Source organism: Sinohyriopsis cumingii, chromosome 1 (assembly GCF_028554795.1).
Source record: "Sinohyriopsis cumingii isolate HCF-2022 chromosome 1, ASM2855479v2, whole genome shotgun sequence".
Lineage (NCBI taxonomy): Eukaryota > Metazoa > Mollusca > Bivalvia > Unionida > Unionidae > Sinohyriopsis > Sinohyriopsis cumingii.
The window spans coordinates 165,828,893-165,850,323 of NC_142961.1; the positions used below are offsets into that span (position 1 = coordinate 165,828,893).

At 33.5% G+C, this 21,431-nt stretch overlaps 1 protein-coding gene across 1 annotated transcript in view; it reads right to left on the minus strand.

Moving 5' to 3' along the window:
• Positions 1 to 21,431, minus strand: part of LOC149808315 (fibrocystin-L-like) — a 185,574-nt gene that overhangs the window by 108,396 nt on the left and 55,747 nt on the right. The window contains exons 23-29 of the mRNA XM_089966980.1: positions 21,065 to 21,149; positions 17,777 to 17,931; positions 12,141 to 12,263; positions 7,468 to 7,573; positions 6,637 to 6,918; positions 4,071 to 4,195; positions 2,438 to 2,570 (exon numbers count right to left, since the gene is read on the minus strand). Coding sequence (XP_089823106.1) covers positions 2,438 to 2,570; positions 4,071 to 4,195; positions 6,637 to 6,918; positions 7,468 to 7,573; positions 12,141 to 12,263; positions 17,777 to 17,931; positions 21,065 to 21,149 — 1,009 coding nt within the window. The remainder of the gene's footprint in view (positions 1 to 2,437; positions 2,571 to 4,070; positions 4,196 to 6,636; positions 6,919 to 7,467; positions 7,574 to 12,140; positions 12,264 to 17,776; positions 17,932 to 21,064; positions 21,150 to 21,431) is intronic.

Consider the following 21,431-nt stretch of genomic DNA (forward strand, 5'->3'; position numbering starts at 1 on the left):
GTACTTTTATAATGTATACTGGCCAATAAGACATCATATCCATGATTAGAATAATTTCATACTATGAAATCATATGACAATGTTGAACAGATTCCAGCACAAAAAATGGCAGCCAATGTGGACAGCAACTTCTTATTGCAAGGGTTTATCCCTGTAGATGGCAAGACCAAGATCATGTAATAGCATGTGCATTTCCATCAGAACACCCCTTTGCACAAAATGGATATGATCAGTTATCAATGTTTTATCTTACAGAATATTCTAAATGTGGTATAGTCCTACCAACACATGATTTTTTCCAAGTTTTTACTTTGTAGATTAAGTGGCTCATCCTATTCCAGTATGATTATTACTCAGAATTACTTAATCAACATAGCTATAGCAAACATATGTATTAATTGCCATCAGCTGTTTGAGGGATCCAAAATATAAGTCCATGAGGATTACAATAACTGTTGTTCACATTCTAAAAACAAGTAAAGCGTTTTTGTTCAAGAGCCTACCCTGTTGGAACCAAACAGACTGTACTTGCTCTACTGTCTGGCAGATTTAAATCAATCATTCTGCAATATGGTAAGAAAAATAATTGCTTCAAACCAAGCTCAGACTAAGAGTTGTTCCATTAAATATTACATGGGACCCAGGGAAGGCACTTATAAAGTGGGGTACTTGCCCATAGATGCAATTTAAAATTTGTTATCATTTTAATATGAACTCTGTGAAATCAAAGTATCCTGGCATATATTTTTTTAAAACTGTATTCCCTGGGTACCATGTATGTTTAAATGGAACAGTCCTAAATAGATAACTAAAATCAACCAAATGGCCACAGAATTGAAATTGAAAATGAAAACCTCTAGAATAATGAGTACTGATTAGAAGAAACTGGAGACTTTTTTTATTTTGGACGAAAGAACAATTCCCATAAAAACAAGCAGAACATGATTTCATAATGAAGAGATAGAAAGAGAGTGATACAGATATATTAAACACAGAGGCCCCACCACTGTGCCTGAAAACTAACCTAACCACAAAAGCATAACTAGATGCACAGACATGCAGACAGACACCCAGAAAAGGACAGCATTTTATGCCCTATCAATGTCAAGATGGAGCATAATAAAAATGACAGATAGAGAAAACAAGTGATAGAGACTGGTACATTACAAGTGACAGAGATTTACAGACATAGAGATAGATGTATAGCAGAGACAGAAAAACAGTCATAGCAACTGGTATATTACAAGAGACAGAGATTTACAGACATACAGACAGATGTATAGCAGAGACAGAAAACCAGTCATATAGACTAGTACATTACAAGAGACAGAGATTTAAAGACCTACAGACAGATGTACAGCAGAGACAGAAAACTAGTCATAGCAACTGGTACATTACAACAGACAGAGATTTACAGACATACATATAGATGTATAGCAGAGACAGAAAACCAGTCAAAACAACTGGTACATTACAAGAGATGAGGTTTACATACAGATAGATGTATAGCAGAGACAGAAAACCAGTCATAGCAACTGGTACATTACAAAAGACAGAGATTTACAGATCTACAGATAGATGTATAGCAGAGACAGAAAACCAGTCATAGTAACTTGTACATTACAAGAGACAGAGATTTACAGAACTACATAAAGATGTATAGCAGAGACAGAAAACCAGTCATAGTAACTTGTACGTTACAAGAGACAGAGATTTACAGACATAGAGATAGATGTATAGCAGAGACAGAAGAACAGTCATAACAACTGGTACATTACAAGAGACAGAGATTTACAGACATACAGACAGATGTATAGCAGAGACAGAAAACCAGTCATAGAGACTAGTATATTACAAGAGACAGAGATTTACATACAGATATATGTATAGCAGAGACAGAAAACCAGTCATAGAGACTAGTATATTACAAGAGACAGAGATTTATATACAGATATATGTATAGCAGAGACAGAAAACCAGTCATAGAGACTAGTATATTACAAGAGACAGAGATTTACATACAGATAGATGTATAGCAGAGACAGAAAACGAGTCATAACAACTGGTACATTACAAGAGACAGAGATTTACAGACATACAGACAGATGTATAGCAGAGACAGAAAACCAGGCATAGAGACTAGTATATTACAAGAGAAAGAGATTTACATACAGATATATGTATAGCTGAGACAGAAAACGAGTCATAACAACTGGTACATTACAAGAGACAGAGATTTACAGACATAGAGATAGATGTATAGCAGAGACAGAAAAACAGTCATAACAACTGGTACATTACAAGAGACAGAGATTTACAGATCTACAGATAGATGTATAGCAGAGACAGAAAACCAGTCATAGTAACTTGTACATTACAAGTGACAGAGATTTACAGACATGCAGCTAGGCGTATAAGGATAAATAATTTGCTTTACTCTGAACTCCCAGAATTGATGGCATGATATTGGTAATGGTTGCTGTCAGTGAAGAATCATATGTAAAGGAGCTGGGGGAGGTCAGGATACTTCCATCTTGTTCCACAGTCACTGACACTGTCTTGGCTGTTGCCTGGGGATATAAGAGACAACCTATTTCAAATTTAAGTTCATAATATGATCCTGAATGCAAAGACATTTTGAAAATTATATAAACTGTTACTTCACTGGATCTGTCTGACCATAGGCTTAATTATGTCAAAACTGATTCTTCGTTAATGACTGGTGAAATAAAAGAGTACATAAGTTTCATCTTTAAAGAAGTGACTTTCATGCAGTTTTTAAATACATGATACAAAAAAGAAGTTTCTATTACAAATATAAGTTGAATTTAGATGTACAAAATGCAAAAGATAATTGAATGTCATGATCTGTTTGTCGGATTTCATTGTTATCAATCACATATTTCTTATTAAACTCACATGGAACTCAGTAAAGGCACTAATTAAAGTTAAGAATTTAGTAATAATATATATTTTATTTTTATGAAAGCTCCAAAATAGGTACCTATCGATCTAAACTAACTAAAATTTCCTCTAAGATAGTTATTTCCAAATTTGACAATTTTCTAGTTAATTTAAAAAGAATGTGCAGAAGATATACCAAGTAATCTATTTCCAAATCTACTTAACAGGTCCACTTAAACAGACTTTTTCCTATTGATTCTTTTCTTGAAGCATGGATGATTTTCACATCAAAATGTTGCACTACTAAGGAAACACTGAAGTTGATAAGAATTCGGTATGCCTCACATTTCACATAATCGAAAGTTTGCAAGCCACTGCTCAGTTTCTCACCAACATAAATTGTATATAAAAATTACAACCAGTTACACGCCAGCTGCATATAAATGAAACCTGATCAATGGGAATGATAATATTTCATTTTTAAATTTCTGAAACATGAAATACACAGCAAGTTCTTGTTCATTTTATGTTATCTTACATTACAAAAAATATTAACAGGTGAAAATGAAAGTGATTTGAGTTTTTGGTATGTGGAATACTAGCATGAACTCAGCTTCTTTGTTTTGACTATAATTTAGACTGACCAGAAATCTGGAACATATGCTTTAATCCTGGCGCTTTGCAGATATAAAGTTAAAACATTGGAGCAGTGGCAGCAACTATCCATGATACTTCAGTGAAAGAATAAATGGATCTTATTTTTTTCACAGTTCTAAGAAAGGAAAGATAATAATTTAGCTAAATTATTAAACAACAGCTAGTGAAAATGGTAATTATCCTGATGGTGAAGTGACAGAAACGTGAATGACATTGTTTTGAATACACTGAGTATGAGGAATAAGCTGATGGAGAAACAAAACATTGAATTTGCTTTTCATGCAACAAAGAATAAACTGATGAAGTAATATGTTTATTTACAGTCATGCATCATCATCATTTTCAGCATATCAAAAATGACACTTGCACTTGTCAATCTCTGAAAGCTGAAACCTCTAATGTTCATATCCCCAAAATTTTAAACCTTGCAAAATTCATTTAGTATGGGTACTCACAAATTTGATACAAGCTGAAAAGGTAAACAAAATCAAAATAAATTTGGTACTTACAGAGGCAGGAGTAAAACAGAAAATCTGGGCTGGATTAATGGAAGTGATGATGCACGAGTCAGTTCCTACTGTAACAGCAGCATCTTCAGCAAATCCATAGCCAGTCAGTGTTAAGGCAGTACCACCTTTGCAAAGGACAGAGGTAAAAATTAGATCAAAATACAAAAGTAATTCAAAAAGACTTAAAACAGTGAAAAAGAAGCAATAAACATTGACAGCTTTCTGTGGGAATTAAGATATGACATTAGTGACTTTAAAACTGCATATTACACCACCACATAAATGATCAAGAGGCAAGCTTATGCAGGCACATATGCAAATTTCTGGATGGGTAATTTTTACATAATTATTTGTCCATTGCATGCATGGTTCCTAAACACACACCCAAAAGCAGTCTAGTTTGACCTCCAAGTTTATTCACAATATTTACTATAAAGCAAGTACAGACAAGGTACCTGACAAGAACCCGAGTCTCTAGTATACAGACTATATGAAAATTTTCCAATGAAACTGCCAGTCCTAAGTCAGAATGCACTATATAGTTTTTTTTATTACCGTTTTGGCACAATCCCATAGACAATACAGCAGATAAAGCATTAAAGCATATGGTAACTGTTAAATACATGTCTCATGGTAACTGTTAAATACATGTCTCATGGTAACTGTTAAATACGTGTCTCATGGTACCTATTAAATACGTGTCTTGTGGTAACTGTTAAATACATGTCTCATGGTAACTATCAAATACATGTCTCATGGTAACTGTTAAATACATGTCTCATGGTAACTGTTAAATACATGTCTCATGTGACTCATCATTGCAAGAGCTCGATGAATCACTTGTGAAGATTTCTAACTCAAAAATAAGACAATGTTCTATTGTACCGAAATGATTTTGGTCTTCCATAAAAAAAGCTGAAAATCTGAAAGGTGGGTTCTCCCCCAAAGGGGTCTCAAGGGGCAGCGCCTCCGATCCGGGGGTCCAAAGTCCCCCAGCCAAAAATGCATTTTACAGTCATGAAAAGCTCCTCCTGGTGCAACTTATGATCAAAATATATAACAAAATAATCATCTGAAAAACTAACAAACTTACCAAAAAAATTCAAATTGAATAATTTCACAATATTTATTGTCACATGAATTTGTTCTCCAATACTACTGGTGCTTAACTTATTTCATGTGCATATCAGTGTTTACATCGTAATTAAGTCAATAATTTGGCAATTTTTGCTGCCAACATATTACACTTCTCTCTTTTTATAACAAATCTGTAAAATAAACACCCAAGTACATCACCTATTTACAAATAATCCCATATATTAATTGTCGTTTTGTCCACTGGACACAACATGTTGATATGCCAGTCAAGTTCTTTTTGCGGCTCTGTCAAAGATTTCTTTAGCCTTCCTTTATGTCACCACTGATTTTGTTGGCTCAATATGCAATCATTTCTTTTCCTTCTCAACAAGAGCCTTTCTCCTTTCAAAATCCAGCTTGTATTGGCGACATGCAGTGCGCATATTCTGACAGAGGGCTACATATGTTCTCTCATGCAAAATGTCTTGTGCTTCTGAGCTTCAATTTTTCCGTATGCAGCTTCATTTGTAGGTGCTGTTCCAGACTCTTCCAACCACAACTTCCATAATTTATATCTTTACTGCAGAGGTCACAAAATGCCAGTCCTCAAGCATTCAGTTTTCTTATAAACTGACCAACTAAATTTCCGTTGACTTTTCGCTCCAGCCAAGCCCATTTCCATACGTTTTTAAACCTTTATCTAAACTTCTCATGTCATGGTCTCTCAACAATTCAGGATGCCATTTTTTGCAAGCACACTTCGTTTCCATTGCCATCAGTTTCCTTCGTTTACACGAAAATTCACTGCATGAATTTAAACTTTTGACCAATCAGAATACTCTTTACGAGAGCTGTGGGCTAACTAATATATGGAACAAATACATTACAAGGGTCGTTGCAGAATGGGACTGAAGAGACTGTTTTAAAAAACCGAAGAAAAAAAAAAGATTGGGGATGATTTATAAAAAAAACAGACTATAACAAGAAAAATCAGATTCAGGTAGGGAGAAAAGTGGAATTCCACTTCAAAATGGAGATAAATCATGTCTGATTGTAGTAATTTAGCATAAAAAAGAAGAAAGAAAATTTATTTACTCATAATGAGAAAATATTAAAGGTTCAACTTTAATCGCTATATAGTGGCATTGTTTGCAATACATACTAATGAAGTTTGCACTGAAGCAGTGTTATTCCCATATTATTCTAAGTTTTCCTAAGACCCCACCCTCCATACATACATAAATGAATGTAGAAGTGTCCCCAGCCCCTATGCTCTGGCTTCCAAGGATAGATCAGAACTGATTCTGCAATTGTTGTGCTTGTCTTGGAGACAATCTATAATCATACCTTAAAGTATGAAGTTACAAACTTGAAGGAGTTGCAAAACATTAATGTTACAAAGATGTTTGCAGGTCTAGACAAACAGGATCATAAATTTCAACTTTCCCTTTAAAAAGTATATAGAGACCTCCAAAGTTAGCAAATTTACCTCCTAAGCTTCCAGATGTAGGACTCATGCTAGTGATTCCAGCTGTGTATTGAAACATAATGGCACTTCCTGTGGGATGAGAGGCCCTGCCTTTACCACTCACTATTACATCCACCTTGTAGCTTCCAATAGGGCCATTACCGACAATGCAGCTGATAGATGTGTCTGTAGCAATGGTAATGGTACACTCCTTGCCACCAATCTCCACCTGATTGTTGGAGGTTGTGGTGCCATCAAATCCTGTCCCTGTGATGGTTACTACAGTCCCTTGTGCAAGAGTACCTGTGTAATAAATCCAAATATTAAATACAATATGTCCAAATATTTCAAGCATTTGAAAAAATATAATGTTACATTCTTTGTATTTATTATTTTATTGGCTTTATTACCTAGGATGACTTAAGATGAAGAAAAAAATTCATGCGAAAAGATTTAAGTTCAAAACCCAAACAAAGTTTAACAGAAAATTAGAAAATCTAAATACAAATGCAAAATTAATTCAGACTTGATTTGTCCCATGTTTTGGCATCCAGTAACAATTTCTTGGAACAAATATCTTCTATTTGCCCTTGAATAAATCAATTATCCCATTTCCTTATTAAACTTGAATAAATCAATAATCCCATTTCCTTATTAAACCTGAATAAATCAATAATCCCATTTCCTTATTAAACCTGAATAAATCAATAATCCCATTTCCTTATTAAACTGTACAAAACAGGGTGAACAAAAGCAGCAAGATTAAATGAGTTTAACTGTAAATCACCTACTGCAAAATAAGTTTTGATAAAAGACTAAAATGTACTAAAAAGACAGTAATATAGTACATACCACTATTGGGGTTGATAGCAGTGACAGTAGGAGTTACAGCAGAACTCCAATGAAAGCAGCAGTCTCCTGTGCATTTGTTGGGGATGTCATTGATGTAAACCAATGCCTTAAAAAAATTAATACTTGTAACTAGAGTAACAAAACTGGCACACTAATAACAAATCCCTGTGCTTTTAAACATGAATATTAAAACCTTCCATCTTTACCATCACCACACCATACATACCTACCAACCTTTAGAAGTGAAAGATCAGAAGGCAGGCCAGGCTTAGGAGGAAATTTTGTAATGAAGAGACAGTTAAGAAATATCACAGTATCCCCTGCTAAAGCACAGATATAATATCAATACAAATAATGATGTAATTAGAACACAAATTTAAAAATGTCTAAAACTGCATGACACAAGATCAGCATTCTGTGTCTTAAAAATTCGTTTCTTAAAGGTTATCTATCTAAACTTAATTATGAATCTTCCATTCTTGAAAATTAAAAATATTCACTGTTTCTATGAAGTTGTATTGCTTAGTTTATGTATAAATGTCTTTTCAAAGTCCTGCTCTCACAAAATTGGAGCAGGCATTCCCCACCACCACTACGATAGGTAGAAAGAAGTGATGTTATCAAGCAAACAAAGAACTCACAAAAGTAGACGTTCATGCAAGAAAAGATTCATGATGGGGTACAGATAATTAAATGAAGTGACCTTGCAGAAATGTACAAATGACTAATAACACATCTGCAGTCAAAATGAGTCATTCATGAATTAAAAAACCAAAAATAACTTGAATAATGAAAATAGTAAGAAGGATTAAAAGAACATGGTACAAAGTTGGCTTTTTCAGGATATAGTTTCCAAACTTAAAAAAAATTTAAAAAAAATAAAAGTCACAACATGTACAGTTAAAGTAAATTTAAGTGATACATCAAAGATGATGCACACATTTGTGGGAGGCATCATTAACATTGATGTGACTTGGTATATGTTCAAAAAGATAAACTTTAATTTTCTATTTGAAAAATTTTCTTTCTTTGGTGAATAAAGGATGTTGTAATATTGGTCCTCATTTGAAGAGAAGAACCATTCAACCAAATGACAGGCAGCAAAACATTGGAATAACAGCTAGCAACAAATAATTGCCAATAAGACCTAGTCAAATGTCGAGGAAAATGCAGTGCCATTACTAAAGAAAATTCCATGCAAATCCAGCAACCAGTGTCAATGATGAGGTTGTGCTGGCATCACAAAGGTCAAGTGAACATCAAGGAAATCACCCACCTGATTCATTTCTCTTTGTCTCAGAGCTTGAATTGAACTATAAAACTTAAAAAGCCAATGGTGAATGCCACCTGACAAACTCAATCATGTCTTCATTTGTAATTCAAAAGTATGGCTCATATGCAGTTTGAATCTCATTTGCTCAGAATTCTGTAAGAAGTATCTGATTCTATGAAATTTCATAATATATTAAGTTAATCACCCATTTCAGCCAAAAGGTCAACACTTTGAGAGTAATGTCCTGCTTTCCTTTTAAGCGATGAAGAAAGTTTTTACCAACCCTGACATTTAACTGAAAGAGCCTGCAATTCACTCAACATGCAAAATGAAAGCAAGGCTATCTTGTTGCATATCTTGTCTTATAGTAGTTTTAGCAACGTCCTGGCTTGAACTTAGAAAAATTAAGTCATGTAAGAACCCGTGACAGCTTTCTGGAATAATGTAATTAACCAGGGCTGTTTCAGATCAAAGTTAGACTACAAATCAGAGACAGCATTGTTATGGCAAAATCCACTCTCCCATGTGGTCTGAAGGTGTTGGAAATCATACAACAGTAGCATTTACTAGTAATCAGTGATAATTTCTCTCCCTTGAAGAGCTGGGGATATAAATCAGTGAAATGCAGAATAGAGGCCCACAAGGAAATGATGTCATCACTGCACCAGCATATAAAGACATGCCACTTTCCTTTGCATGGGTGCCTTCTTGCACCAAAGTGTCAAATGTGCTTACACAGAAATCCTGCTGATTTCTGGAAGGATTCAATATGATGTTTTATTTAATGAACAAAAACTTGATATGAGAAATAATTAGTACATGGGTATCCACCTATTTGTGGAAAAGGGAGATAATTATAATGGTACCAAGGAAGAGTCTATTTCAATAAATATTATTCTTTAGCCTACATGTTATACAGATAAAGAAAACATCCTTTTATGTTTTTCCAGGAGGCCTGGAATTGGGAGATAGTCAAAGTTAATTTCTTACAATAAAATAATATGGAAATGTATACAACACAACAAATTTACTTGCTGAAGATTTTGTCCATATTTGACCTTTACCCTGGTGATTTCAAATGGTCATAATACCATCAACATGTAATCACAAACGTTCAAAACATTTTTAATATACATTAATGACACATATAAACATTATACAAATAATCACCTAGGACAAATAAACAAAAAAGTTTTAGTCACCTTAGGTTTAAAGCTTATTATTCTTAGTAAAATTATGTAACTAATCAAAATACGTTCCACACAAATCATTCAATAAAAGGTTTGTAACATATCCACAAATCTGAAAATTGCTAAACAACTTCAGATTGTATATACAATAAGATACAGAAAACTCCACAAAGCCATGTTTCCTAAATTTATAATAATTCTTTCTAGTAGAATATTGTACAAAGCACAATTGTGCTCCACAAATTGCAAACATACATTTATATTTAATATTGGGCATCATGAGGAATCCATGATTATTAGCCAAAAATACATATATATGAGTTCTTTTAGAAAAGCTTTAAAGGAAATTATGTCTATATAACTTGGAATTTTTTTCCAAAGTATATGGATTATATACAGAAATTCTATATTAGCTTATTGAAATATTTCTGATTTTTCTCAATTTCATTTGGCCATATTTAGAGTCTGAATCAGCATAAGTTTTCTTGATGATTGTTTTTGTTGTTGTTGTTCTAGGGTTTAACAACATTTTTCAGCACAAGATAGGCTATACATGGCGGCCAGTATAACTGGTGGAGGAAGAACCCTGGAAAACCCAGGGAAGAAACACCAACCCACGAGAAACTAATGGCTGGCTTTCCCATGTACCCATGCTAGCCGAGCCTTGGACTCAAACCCACACAGACAGAGGTGAGATGGCAGTGATCTGGAACAGTGAGCGCTTTAGACCACTCGGGGCACCTTTTCTTGATGATAAATATCATATACGTATCATATCATAAACTTGCCACACACACCACAAGTAGCAAAGAAGTGTAATTTGGGGAAAAAAGTGTGATCTTTATATATTACAAGCCATAATTACAGCATATATAAAAAAGATACATTTTTACTACTAACCTGGTTCTGTATTTGGTAAAAATTCTTGTTACAAAGGACAAAATCCAAATATATTAGAACCAGAATACAAACACAAAATATACTGAAAAATTATTTATCTTCCACACTCACTCCAACTAGTCTACATGCGTAACTTTCGCTGAATGATTGTGAACTGGTATCCTGCAATGATTATGGTAAGCTGTTTAAAGTACTGATTTAAATTATTCTCATATTCTTCTTCTACAGCTTATAAAGCTGTGTTGATTTGTCAATTTTTCCAATCTGACATGATTTGAAGTTTGAAAAGATCCATCTGCTCTAATATTTTCCATCATCCACAACTCACACAGAAAAGAGTTACACTTAACCACTGGTGCCATTTTCTCTAAATATACAGACTGGTTCACTAGCTAACATGCATATCAATAAAATAATCTATCAGGCAAAGTTCACTTTTGAAGAAACTCAGCCATTTCCTTGGAAAGGGGTCACATACAGTTGCTATAAATAGCAAATAAGGAAAGTGATCTTATGCTATTCTCATGCAGCATTTCCTTTTTTTAAACATATTTTCAAATTTATATGAGTGAAATTAAAGAGATGATAATAAAAACGACAAAAACAACTTTTAATTGCTTTATTTTTATTTTAGTTGTAATGTAGCTGAAAAGCATAATGCATAAACAGTTTAGTGGAAAACTTAATTTGGTGAATAAAAGTGTAATGATCATGCCAAAAGCATAATGGTTGGCATGTATGCATATGTATGAAAATGCTGCAATCTTCTACTGTCATTTACAGTCATTACAGAGCTCTTTAATGAATGTGTTAAATATGTACATCTGAAATAGAAAAATGGTCACTTGTCAAGCAAAATTTTCTCAAGAAAGGTTAAAATCTAACTATCCTCTATTAAAGGCAAACATATTACTTTTGTTTCATGAATATATCTTTTTTTAAGCTAGTATCTAACACTGCAAAACAGAGGTTAAACAACAAATATGCTGCCTTCGAAAAAGGGCATGAATCTTTCTATGAGAACATCGGAATACAAGCACAGCTCATCATTATTAGAGCCCAATCCTCAGCTTTCCAATTATCATTTTAAGCAGCTGGCTCAATCTAAATAGTACAAAGATAAGTCAATGCAACAAAGTAAAACAAATGCTACACTATTAAAAAAGTAGATAACAACAATGCTGTAATTTGCAATAGTAGAAGCTTTGTAACCTGGCTGCTAATGAGAACAATGAATTCTGTTTGTGACCCACAGGCATGACATTTAAAACCTTTAATTGATATTTGAAATTGCATAGACAATGACTTACCTGTGGACATGTGTGGGGTGTACGTAGCATGTCCCCTGGGATGGGATTGTACCATGCCCCTCCATCCCAGTCTGTTAATACCACCAGGGACTGATTCAGTCCTTGCAGCTGAGATGTATCAACCTGCATATAAAATTACAATATCAACAATTAATATTTTTGCAAAAGTTGTTCAATTATTTTTAGTCAATATGTGTAATATTAAATAACATTAATTGATAGTCTACACTTCAATTTTTCTTGTCTGCTCAATCGAATCTGCTGGAGTCTAGTCATAAATATATGATGGTTATGAATCCTGAAATCAGTCTATCTGCCCAACATACCCAGCACTTTGACTAACACATAATCTGACCAATCAGACAGCAGTCAAAGGTTATTTCAGATATCATTATATTACCTTGATTTGTTTGTCCATTGAGCTATCAAATAAACACCTTAACAAAGTAACATTCAAAGGTCACTGGGTCTTGCTGACAGATTGTTTCTTTGTTGGACTATCAATAAAGGTATCGCCAAGTAAACTTAATTCAAAGGTGATTAGATCTAGTTTGCATGTTGCTTCTATGCTGACAATTAATAGATGCGTGTCAGCAACAAAGTTTGTTTTTTCATTATCTTTCTCCAATTGTATGAACACTATAGACACCAAGCATAAGACAAAGAGTTGTGAAAGCTTAACTCCTAAACTCATTTTAAAAAAACTAAACTATAATTGAACAATTGCCACAAGGTCTGTGCTGAACATCATTTGCTCACACCAGGTCTCTTAGCTATGTTGTTTTTGATGTGTCAGTACCCACCATACCATTGGAACAAAATATGTGATGCCTAAGACCAATTTAAGAGAAGAAGAGACTAGTAACAACAATTAACATTTATTACCATTCTCAAAAATTTATTTTGGACCTGATAAAGCAAACCTTCATTACTAAACTTTGCTGAAAATACCTGTCAATTAGGTGTTACATAACTTTTGCTAATAAATCGGTTTGGTATCAATTAATCAAATTTAAAAACAACAGAATGAAATAAAATAATGCTTTTGGGTAAATTCCAGAACACAAAAGAGCAACTGTGGATCGAACTTCAATGAAAAATGGAGAAAATAATTCCCTTGACTGGAATATGGCACATCCATTAGGACTACCGGTGTGACTTCTGATCACGTGATTGCAAAGACTGCAAAAGTAAATAACCCTTTCGTGACAGGGTTTTTAAAAATCTGCCCTCGTTCACCACAAGACATCTGGATAACACATTATAACCCAAGACATTCTTTCACAACAAAGAAATTAGCAAACTTGAAGAGACAAATGCGTTATTTGGATTACAAAGTCAGCAGGTCATTGCAGATTTTGTTGGTTTTTAACTTTGCTGCAATAAAAGAAAGATCTTAAAATTCAACTGTAACTTATTAGAAAGAAGATGAATCATTATCCTCCTTGATATTTGGATAAATGTGGTCTGGGATGAAGTACAATGAAAGCGATGGTAGTAAACATTTTATGAAAAGCAGTAAATTAACTGCCATTTGGTTAAAAAGATTTATTTGGCTTTTTGTATTGGCTTGTATGTAATGTGTTGGGCTATAATATTGCTTCATATTGATTATAAGGAGACTGTTAAAAACACGACTTTAAATAAAATATGAATTAATAAAATTATTATTCGAATGGACAATGCTTTTGTTTGTTAATTGTGGATGTTGGTTTATTTGTATGTTTAGAGAGAAAGAGTATGTTGTGCAAGTTGCAATATCCTATTTCAAGCTGAAAAAGTATGAGTCATATGAAAATTTGTCAGTACATTTTTGACCCCTACATATTTTATTTGTTCCCCAGTTCTGAGACCATGGGTTTTTTTTAACCCTCAATTTTAGACCACTGGGGGATACACTGCATTGTGGTAAAACAGAGCATCATACAGCAGCAGCAGAAATAGTGATGACCTTCACCATGTTTACTAAAAATGTTGTAACATTGTTATTTCTTTCTTATATCATTTAAAACTAAGTATCTCTGAAAAGGTAATAAAATTTGCAACACAGTGATATATGTTTTGTTATCATTTACCAATGCACATGCTCAGAAATGTATTTTGAAAATTGACTTGAAAGAAGAAGAAGAAAAAAACAAATTAAAAAACTTACCCATGATGTTCAGTAAATCTTTTGTGCATGAACATGAATGAAATGCTCCTAATATTATGAGAACAAAATAAAGATTAATTCTATTTCTAGTATTTTGGTCCAAATTTGAAGTTTCTAGCACTGTTAGTTCAAAAGTTATAATAATTTTACCAAAATTGAACAACAAAACACCTGAAACAATTTGTTTACTTCACATTCTAGAACTTGTACTTCAGCGTGCAGTTTCTCATGAAAACTTGTCACAAATTAGTCCTATAAATCTTTCAGTAAGATAAAGGAAATTAATCAGTACAATTTTTGTCCAAATTTTGAAGTCAACATCATCACTATGTCAGTAATAACAATATTACTTTAATGGTGAATAAAAATGTCCACTTCACATTGCAAAAACGTAGTTCATTTTTAAAAGTGTCAATACTACATCAGTTGGTGTCTGAACATCAGCTTTTAAGCATTTATACACCTAGTAATGTGTTTTCCCTGGCATTTGGTATGAACAGGGACACTGCATTAGCCGCAACCAAATTTTGTCACCCCTCTTCTCTCTCCAGGTTGAGCAGCCAGTGAACATTCATGACAGGTTTTTTGTCTGTCAAACATTTTTTCAATGGTATGTTGCACTGTTCCTCTGGTAGGCTCTGGAACAAGTGCTGCAGCCTTTCCAGATCTAGTGTCACCAACCAGAGATGCAACTAAGTCATCCAGATAGCTCTGAAATGTTGGCCACATACTTTTTACTTTCTCTGGATTTGAGTCCCGTGCAATCACATACGCATTGTATGCCAAAGTTTCCATTACCATATATACTCACGTATAAAACCATTCGCACATAAACCGACCTCCAAACTGAACAGGTATAAACACTAAAAAGTGCATGACCCATGTATTAGCCGACCTACAACTCTGAGACATCTCAAGATGCACGAGGTAAGTTCTAAGTGCATTTACTTAGGCAAAGTTATATTTTAAAAAATTGCATGTATACTCATCTTATGGTTGGCATGCATGATTATTAAAAAGAAATGGTATAAACTTGTTTTAAAAGTAATTTATTCAATTTTCTGTTTTATTATTGCTTCTGCCTAATTTAGATTTGTGTATAATTTGATCAAACGATGACAAGAATTTAGCAATCGTGAGTTGCTATAACACTACCTCTCCCTTTTGACTTGATTACTGTTTGTTTATGCATTATTGCATTGGACATTTTATTTCAGTGCACCTGTAATTACGTTTTTACTCTGCTTTGAAATTGTAAATACCTAACTAATTAAAATGTAATCCTACTATGACAACACAACAAATAAACAATACGTTTCGATGCTAATACTGCAAAAGCTGACCTGTAGTTTGCTTTGATGTAAGTGACCTTACACCATACCTGTCAACTTTCACACCAGGAGGAAAAAAAACTCCATATTTTTGGGGTTGCTCCAAACCTACCTCCTGATTTCATTATCATCTTCCAATTTTTGCAGAGAACTCCCAATTATTACATTATGTCTGCAATTTTCATTTCTTCTAAACAAGAAAAGACCTACATGTTCTGTTGTATCACCTGTGAATTACTGTTGTGATGAAATAATTCCTTTACTAGAAAAAATTAGTTTCTTCACTAAACATAATGTTAAGTTTAAACATTATTCATGTAAATTAATGATTTTTTTGAACCTCTACAATAAGAAAAATTAAAAAAATAAACCAGGACAAAAAAGTAAATCACAAAAATAAAATGAGTCCACAATTAATTTAAATCCCAAGAATGATCACTATGAATGCTGTAACTCCATATGCTATAACACCATTCCCACAAAAGAAACTTACACGAGTGAACACCTGGCATTTTTATACGGTATATACTAATGTTAATTACCATCGTTATATTAAAAGAAGGAATAAAAATACATACCACACAGCAAATGTGTCCTCAAAAAACTAATTCAGAATACAATGTTTTATAATAAACAATACTAAAGGTCTGCAAGTCTCTCAATAAATCTGTGTTTGTGTACAAGTTTTCAAAATAGACTCAGATTTTGTCCAAACATGTGTGATCAGAGATCTATTACCACTCTGTAAGCCAGCCCCTTTTATTGCCCATCTTCTTTGCCAGTGTGTATACCTGGAATCTGTGCATGTATCCAGTTGGACATATCGGCCATATTCCATAGATTCAACCCCAATATTTTGTTGGCTTTGCTGGGAGATACTGTCTAAAAGAAAGTCTTCCTTGGAATTTTATCTTGCTTTCATCAAGTGTTGCAATTGTTTTGGGTATGAAATTTGATGAAAATCTCTGTCTAAATAATCCAGGTACCATCTAATTTTCATTAATTTCTCTAGTGTTCCCTCTGAGACTCTGCAGCTTGTTCTTCGTTGTCATGGAGATGCAAGTATTTCCAAATCAGATCAAATCTGTCATGAGACATGATTTTATTGATGGATGGTTCAAAAATATACTTATTTTGTTGTCAATAATTATGTCTTGATGGAAGACGAATCATTCTCATGGGCAAACATAAGCCTAAAAATGCCTTCATTGTGGGAATATCGACTGGCGTAAATCTTGGTGACTTTGGTGGTGGAGGGATTTTTTCTAAGCTCCTGTTAAGCATAATAGTCTGTTTCATCAACAAGTTTTTTCCAGATTAAATCATCCCAAAGTAACTCAAAGTAATGTTGTGCATCAGCTTTTTCAGGGTATTGAACAGTTACCTCTTCTATCAATTTAAATCATGGCTGCAACCACGGTGGAAAATCATCCTGGACCCATTCCTCATGAAAGCCTTCAAAGTCAGCTTCATTCTCTGAATCACTGTTGAAAAGTGCATGAAGCCATGCATCATCTCTTTCATCAACTTGATTCAATTCTAAGCAATCATTTAAGTCAATACTATCATCAGAATCATCCATATCATCAACTTCAATGTAGCTATTCTTGCTATCAACATCCATGTTTATATCTGATTGGCATCCATCGTTTTATCAAGCGATTTTCAAGCCATCAAATTTTTTTCTGACCACGTTTTTTAAAAATTTCATTGCATGTGCATGCTTTAACCATTTCCTGTGTTGGTGAAGAAGCACACAAATATCTCTGATGTATAACACATGTTTCTAGAGACACTACACACATATGTAGTAGAGTATGATCGTAATCGTATTCAGGATAAAATGGGATACTATGACCATAGGTGTATTCTGGATAGAATGAGGTATTACGACCATAGTCATATTCAGGATAAAATGGGTTAACACCATCCTGGCCAAGAAACTAGGCTTTAATGAATATCATGATCCAATCAAAATAGATGCTTCTACAGAATGAACTTCTCACTTTTTCAAAAAATAATTTAAAATGTATGGATATAACTAGCAACAAGAGATGTTTGAGAAATTTCCACATAATAAAGAGTACAATATTCAAAATTTAAAAGCAAGAGGAACACAATCATTTCAACCAATTCAAGTGAAATAGTTTTACCTGTAGCTGTTCTTGGTTTCCAGGCAAAGAGTTGAGTGTTATGATGAGATCAAAGTTGGAACAGTCTCCTTCCTTCCGTACAAGCAAGGAGCCAATGTTGGGTATGGACTCAAGCTCCTTTTTCATCTCCTCCACCTCCAGGGTGATATTTATACCTGGAAACATACAACAAACTGTGAATACAAAGAAAAACAGATCAGATAACAATAAAGTCATAACCAGCCTGCGCTTTGCCTCCCTCCAGATGGTAATCCAATAGACAACAATCTGTGAACACAAAAGATTAATGGGTGTGAATGAATTGCAAATACAGTCAGCCCTGGAAATTGATTCCAGATAACTTAGTTTAAAATTAGATAATTTTATATCCTCTCAAAAATGTACAACACAAGTATGATCACAACACCTAACCAGACAACAAAAAATAAACCTTGAGAAAAGAAGGCATGTCAAGCCCTACTCTCAAATGAAAAACTTGAACCAAAACCTGACATAACTGTTGACAACAATACTCTCACCAACACTGATAGCAAAAAGGTGACTGATAGATTTCCTTTGGGTAGATGAGAAAAAACAACAGAATGTTATCAACCATTACATAACTATCCTTTTAGAAGTCTCCAGTTGTCATTGCAAAAATAACGTAAAAAAATAAAATCTGACTAATCTTGTTTTTGGCAACATTGGTTCTGTGACAGACACAAAAGGCATAAAACAAAATCGATTCTGTGACAGACACAAGAGACATAAAACAACATTGGTTCTGTGACAGACACAAGAGACATAAAACATTGGTTCTGTGACAGACACAAGAGACATAAAACAACATTGGTTCTCTGACAGACACAAGAGACAAAACAACAGCAACAACTATTTTATATCATATCCAAGTTTATTTGAGATAACAAGTTTTAAAAAAATCAGAGAATACTTGTTTCCTTCAAATCAACATTCATAAAATCCAAATCAGTTGCTATTACCACTGTCCACCCACAGAAACCCAATTTCAATACATGGAAATTGTATGCTTGGAGTATATTTGAGTAACAATAAATAGCTCAATTTACGAGCACAGTTTCCACAGGAGTGATCGCCTTAATTAGTCACTACTCACACATGAAATGCATGTCATTCAGTGTTCTAATTCTGACTCATTCACATGGTACCTTTTGAGATTATCCTATCAAAATATACAATGCAAAGTCATTACTATGGAAAGTATACTTGTACAACAAAGTATTTATTCCTACTTTCAACTGCACTTGTCAGATTGGATCTTGTATGTAGGCCTTTATGTGTATAGCATGCAAAAATCAATGTTGTCATGAGCTAAATATAATCATTTAACTTAGCCAGTAAAGAATAAAATGTAGGTCACAGTGACCTTTGGCTGGAGGGGATGACATTAACATGAAAAGTACACAATGAACTTTAAACACAATTTTTAAGTGTTATATATTTATATGCTTGAATGTTAGTCCATGACTAGATTATATTTTTGATAGAACTATAAATAGGTGTTTACTAGTTTTAAACTAAGCCTTCATAATGAACCTGTTTCCAAGTTTGGATTATTTTTTTATTCAATAGTTGAGTACTGCAACACAGGTCAGGTGGACTGTATTTTGACGTATGTCATGAATTGTGAAAGTGTCACTAGAGAGGTATTGCAACAAAGTCGTAATAGAGTTGTGGAGATATATATAAAGTCAGAATTTATTCATTCCTAATTCCTATTTCCTAGTACTGTTCTTGTCTTAATATCAATCTGCAGATGTATTTAATGTTGTGTTTAGATCTTTTTAAGAGGAATCATTTATTTAAATTATTTATTGGAATTACAAAAAAATGTGAAGGTCCGGACTAAAGTAAATATTTTAAGATTAATGTGACTTCATTCAAAGACATTCTAGACAAAGTCATTGTGATCAGGCTAGTTGGCACTTCAACATATTCAAGGATACTGGCACATCAGCTTATTCAGAACATGGGTTCATTTGGAATACTATTTTCTTTTGGATTTGTGATGTAACTTTAAGGATTAATTATTTTGGCTTTATTTCATAATATTGAAAGTTCCTATTCAAATTTCCTTTTAAAACTTAAAAAAATTAAACATTTACAGAACATGTTGGTTTTGCTTCTTTCTGTAGAATTGTCACCAGAGCAAAAAATATAAGTCACAAAGGCCTATTTTTGCAGTAAGGATGTAGTACTTAAAGATGTATTTCCTTTCCATGTTTCATTATTATTGGTAGGATACATATATATATATATATATATATATATATATATATATATATATATATATATATATACACCAACATGCAAAATTCCATGTGGCCATGAACTAAACACAAATACTTAACAAAAGCCAGCAAAAGGTGAAATATAGGTCACAGTGACCTTCCTTTGTTGTAAAGGTGTGGTATCAACATACATGCATCCTATAATAAAGTTTCTTAACTCTAGCATGAAAAGCAACTAATAAATGAACTCTAGAAACAAACTTTAACCACTCAATGAAGCAATAACTATGGGTCATAGTGATGTAACGTTGTAAGAAGGGTTTAGTACTTGTCATGATGCATCTCCTCACAATATTTCAGGATCCTAGGAATCACACCATGTACATAATAAACAAAACACCTATGTAGTCATAAGCTAAACACAAAAAGTTAACCAAAGCTAATGAAATGTAAAATATATGTCAAAATGACCTTCTTTCATTGCATACAATCATCTAGTTTAATGATTCTTTCATTAACAGTGCCTGAGAAATAAACTTATGGCATAAATTTAATTAAAGTGAAGTGTAAAATAAGGGTCACAGTGACCTGTATTTGTGATAATTGTAAAGTACTTATCAAGATAAATCTGCTCAGCAAGATTCATGATCCTAGGTACAAAATTATATATACTGGGCACAAAGAAACCAGTAGTCATGAATTAATGCAATATTAACTTTAATGAGAATGAACAAATAATGCATGTATATGTATAGTTATTCCCCTAGCCCCTTTCCCAAGGGGGAAATGCCATAAAACCCACTCCAAATTGTTGCTGATGAGCTAGGAAACAGAAACATTGAGCTGTATTTAGGCTGTACATATGTGTATGCTTTTACATGTACCAACAATTACACCAGGGATAGCACAATAATGCTCCTCTACTTCACAGATGCAAGATAAAAACTGGCGAATTAATTAATTGAATTTATTTGTTAATTGATAATAAATTCCACTTAGATGTATTTATGGCCAACATTTACAACAGGACATGGTGTACCTGACTTTGTTTTCCCATTGAAGGTTACACTGATTGTTCCAGTGACAGGTGGTGATGCTGCTGCTATCCTTGAAACCACATTTGCCTAGAAGCAATGAGAAATAAACCAAGATTGACATCATGACATGTCAAAAATATATAATGTATATAAAATCACCTTAAAAAATTATGCAAAACGATCCACATTACATGATTATGCACAATTTTCCCTGATTTTCTTAGTGGTAGTAAAAGTAGGAATCTTACTTCAAATTTCATGAAACACAAGAATTCTGCCTGCTCTACCATGGCATATTCCCAACATCCAGCAAAGTCACTGCCATGGCATATTCCAAACATCCAGCAAAGTCACTGAAGCCTGAAAGGT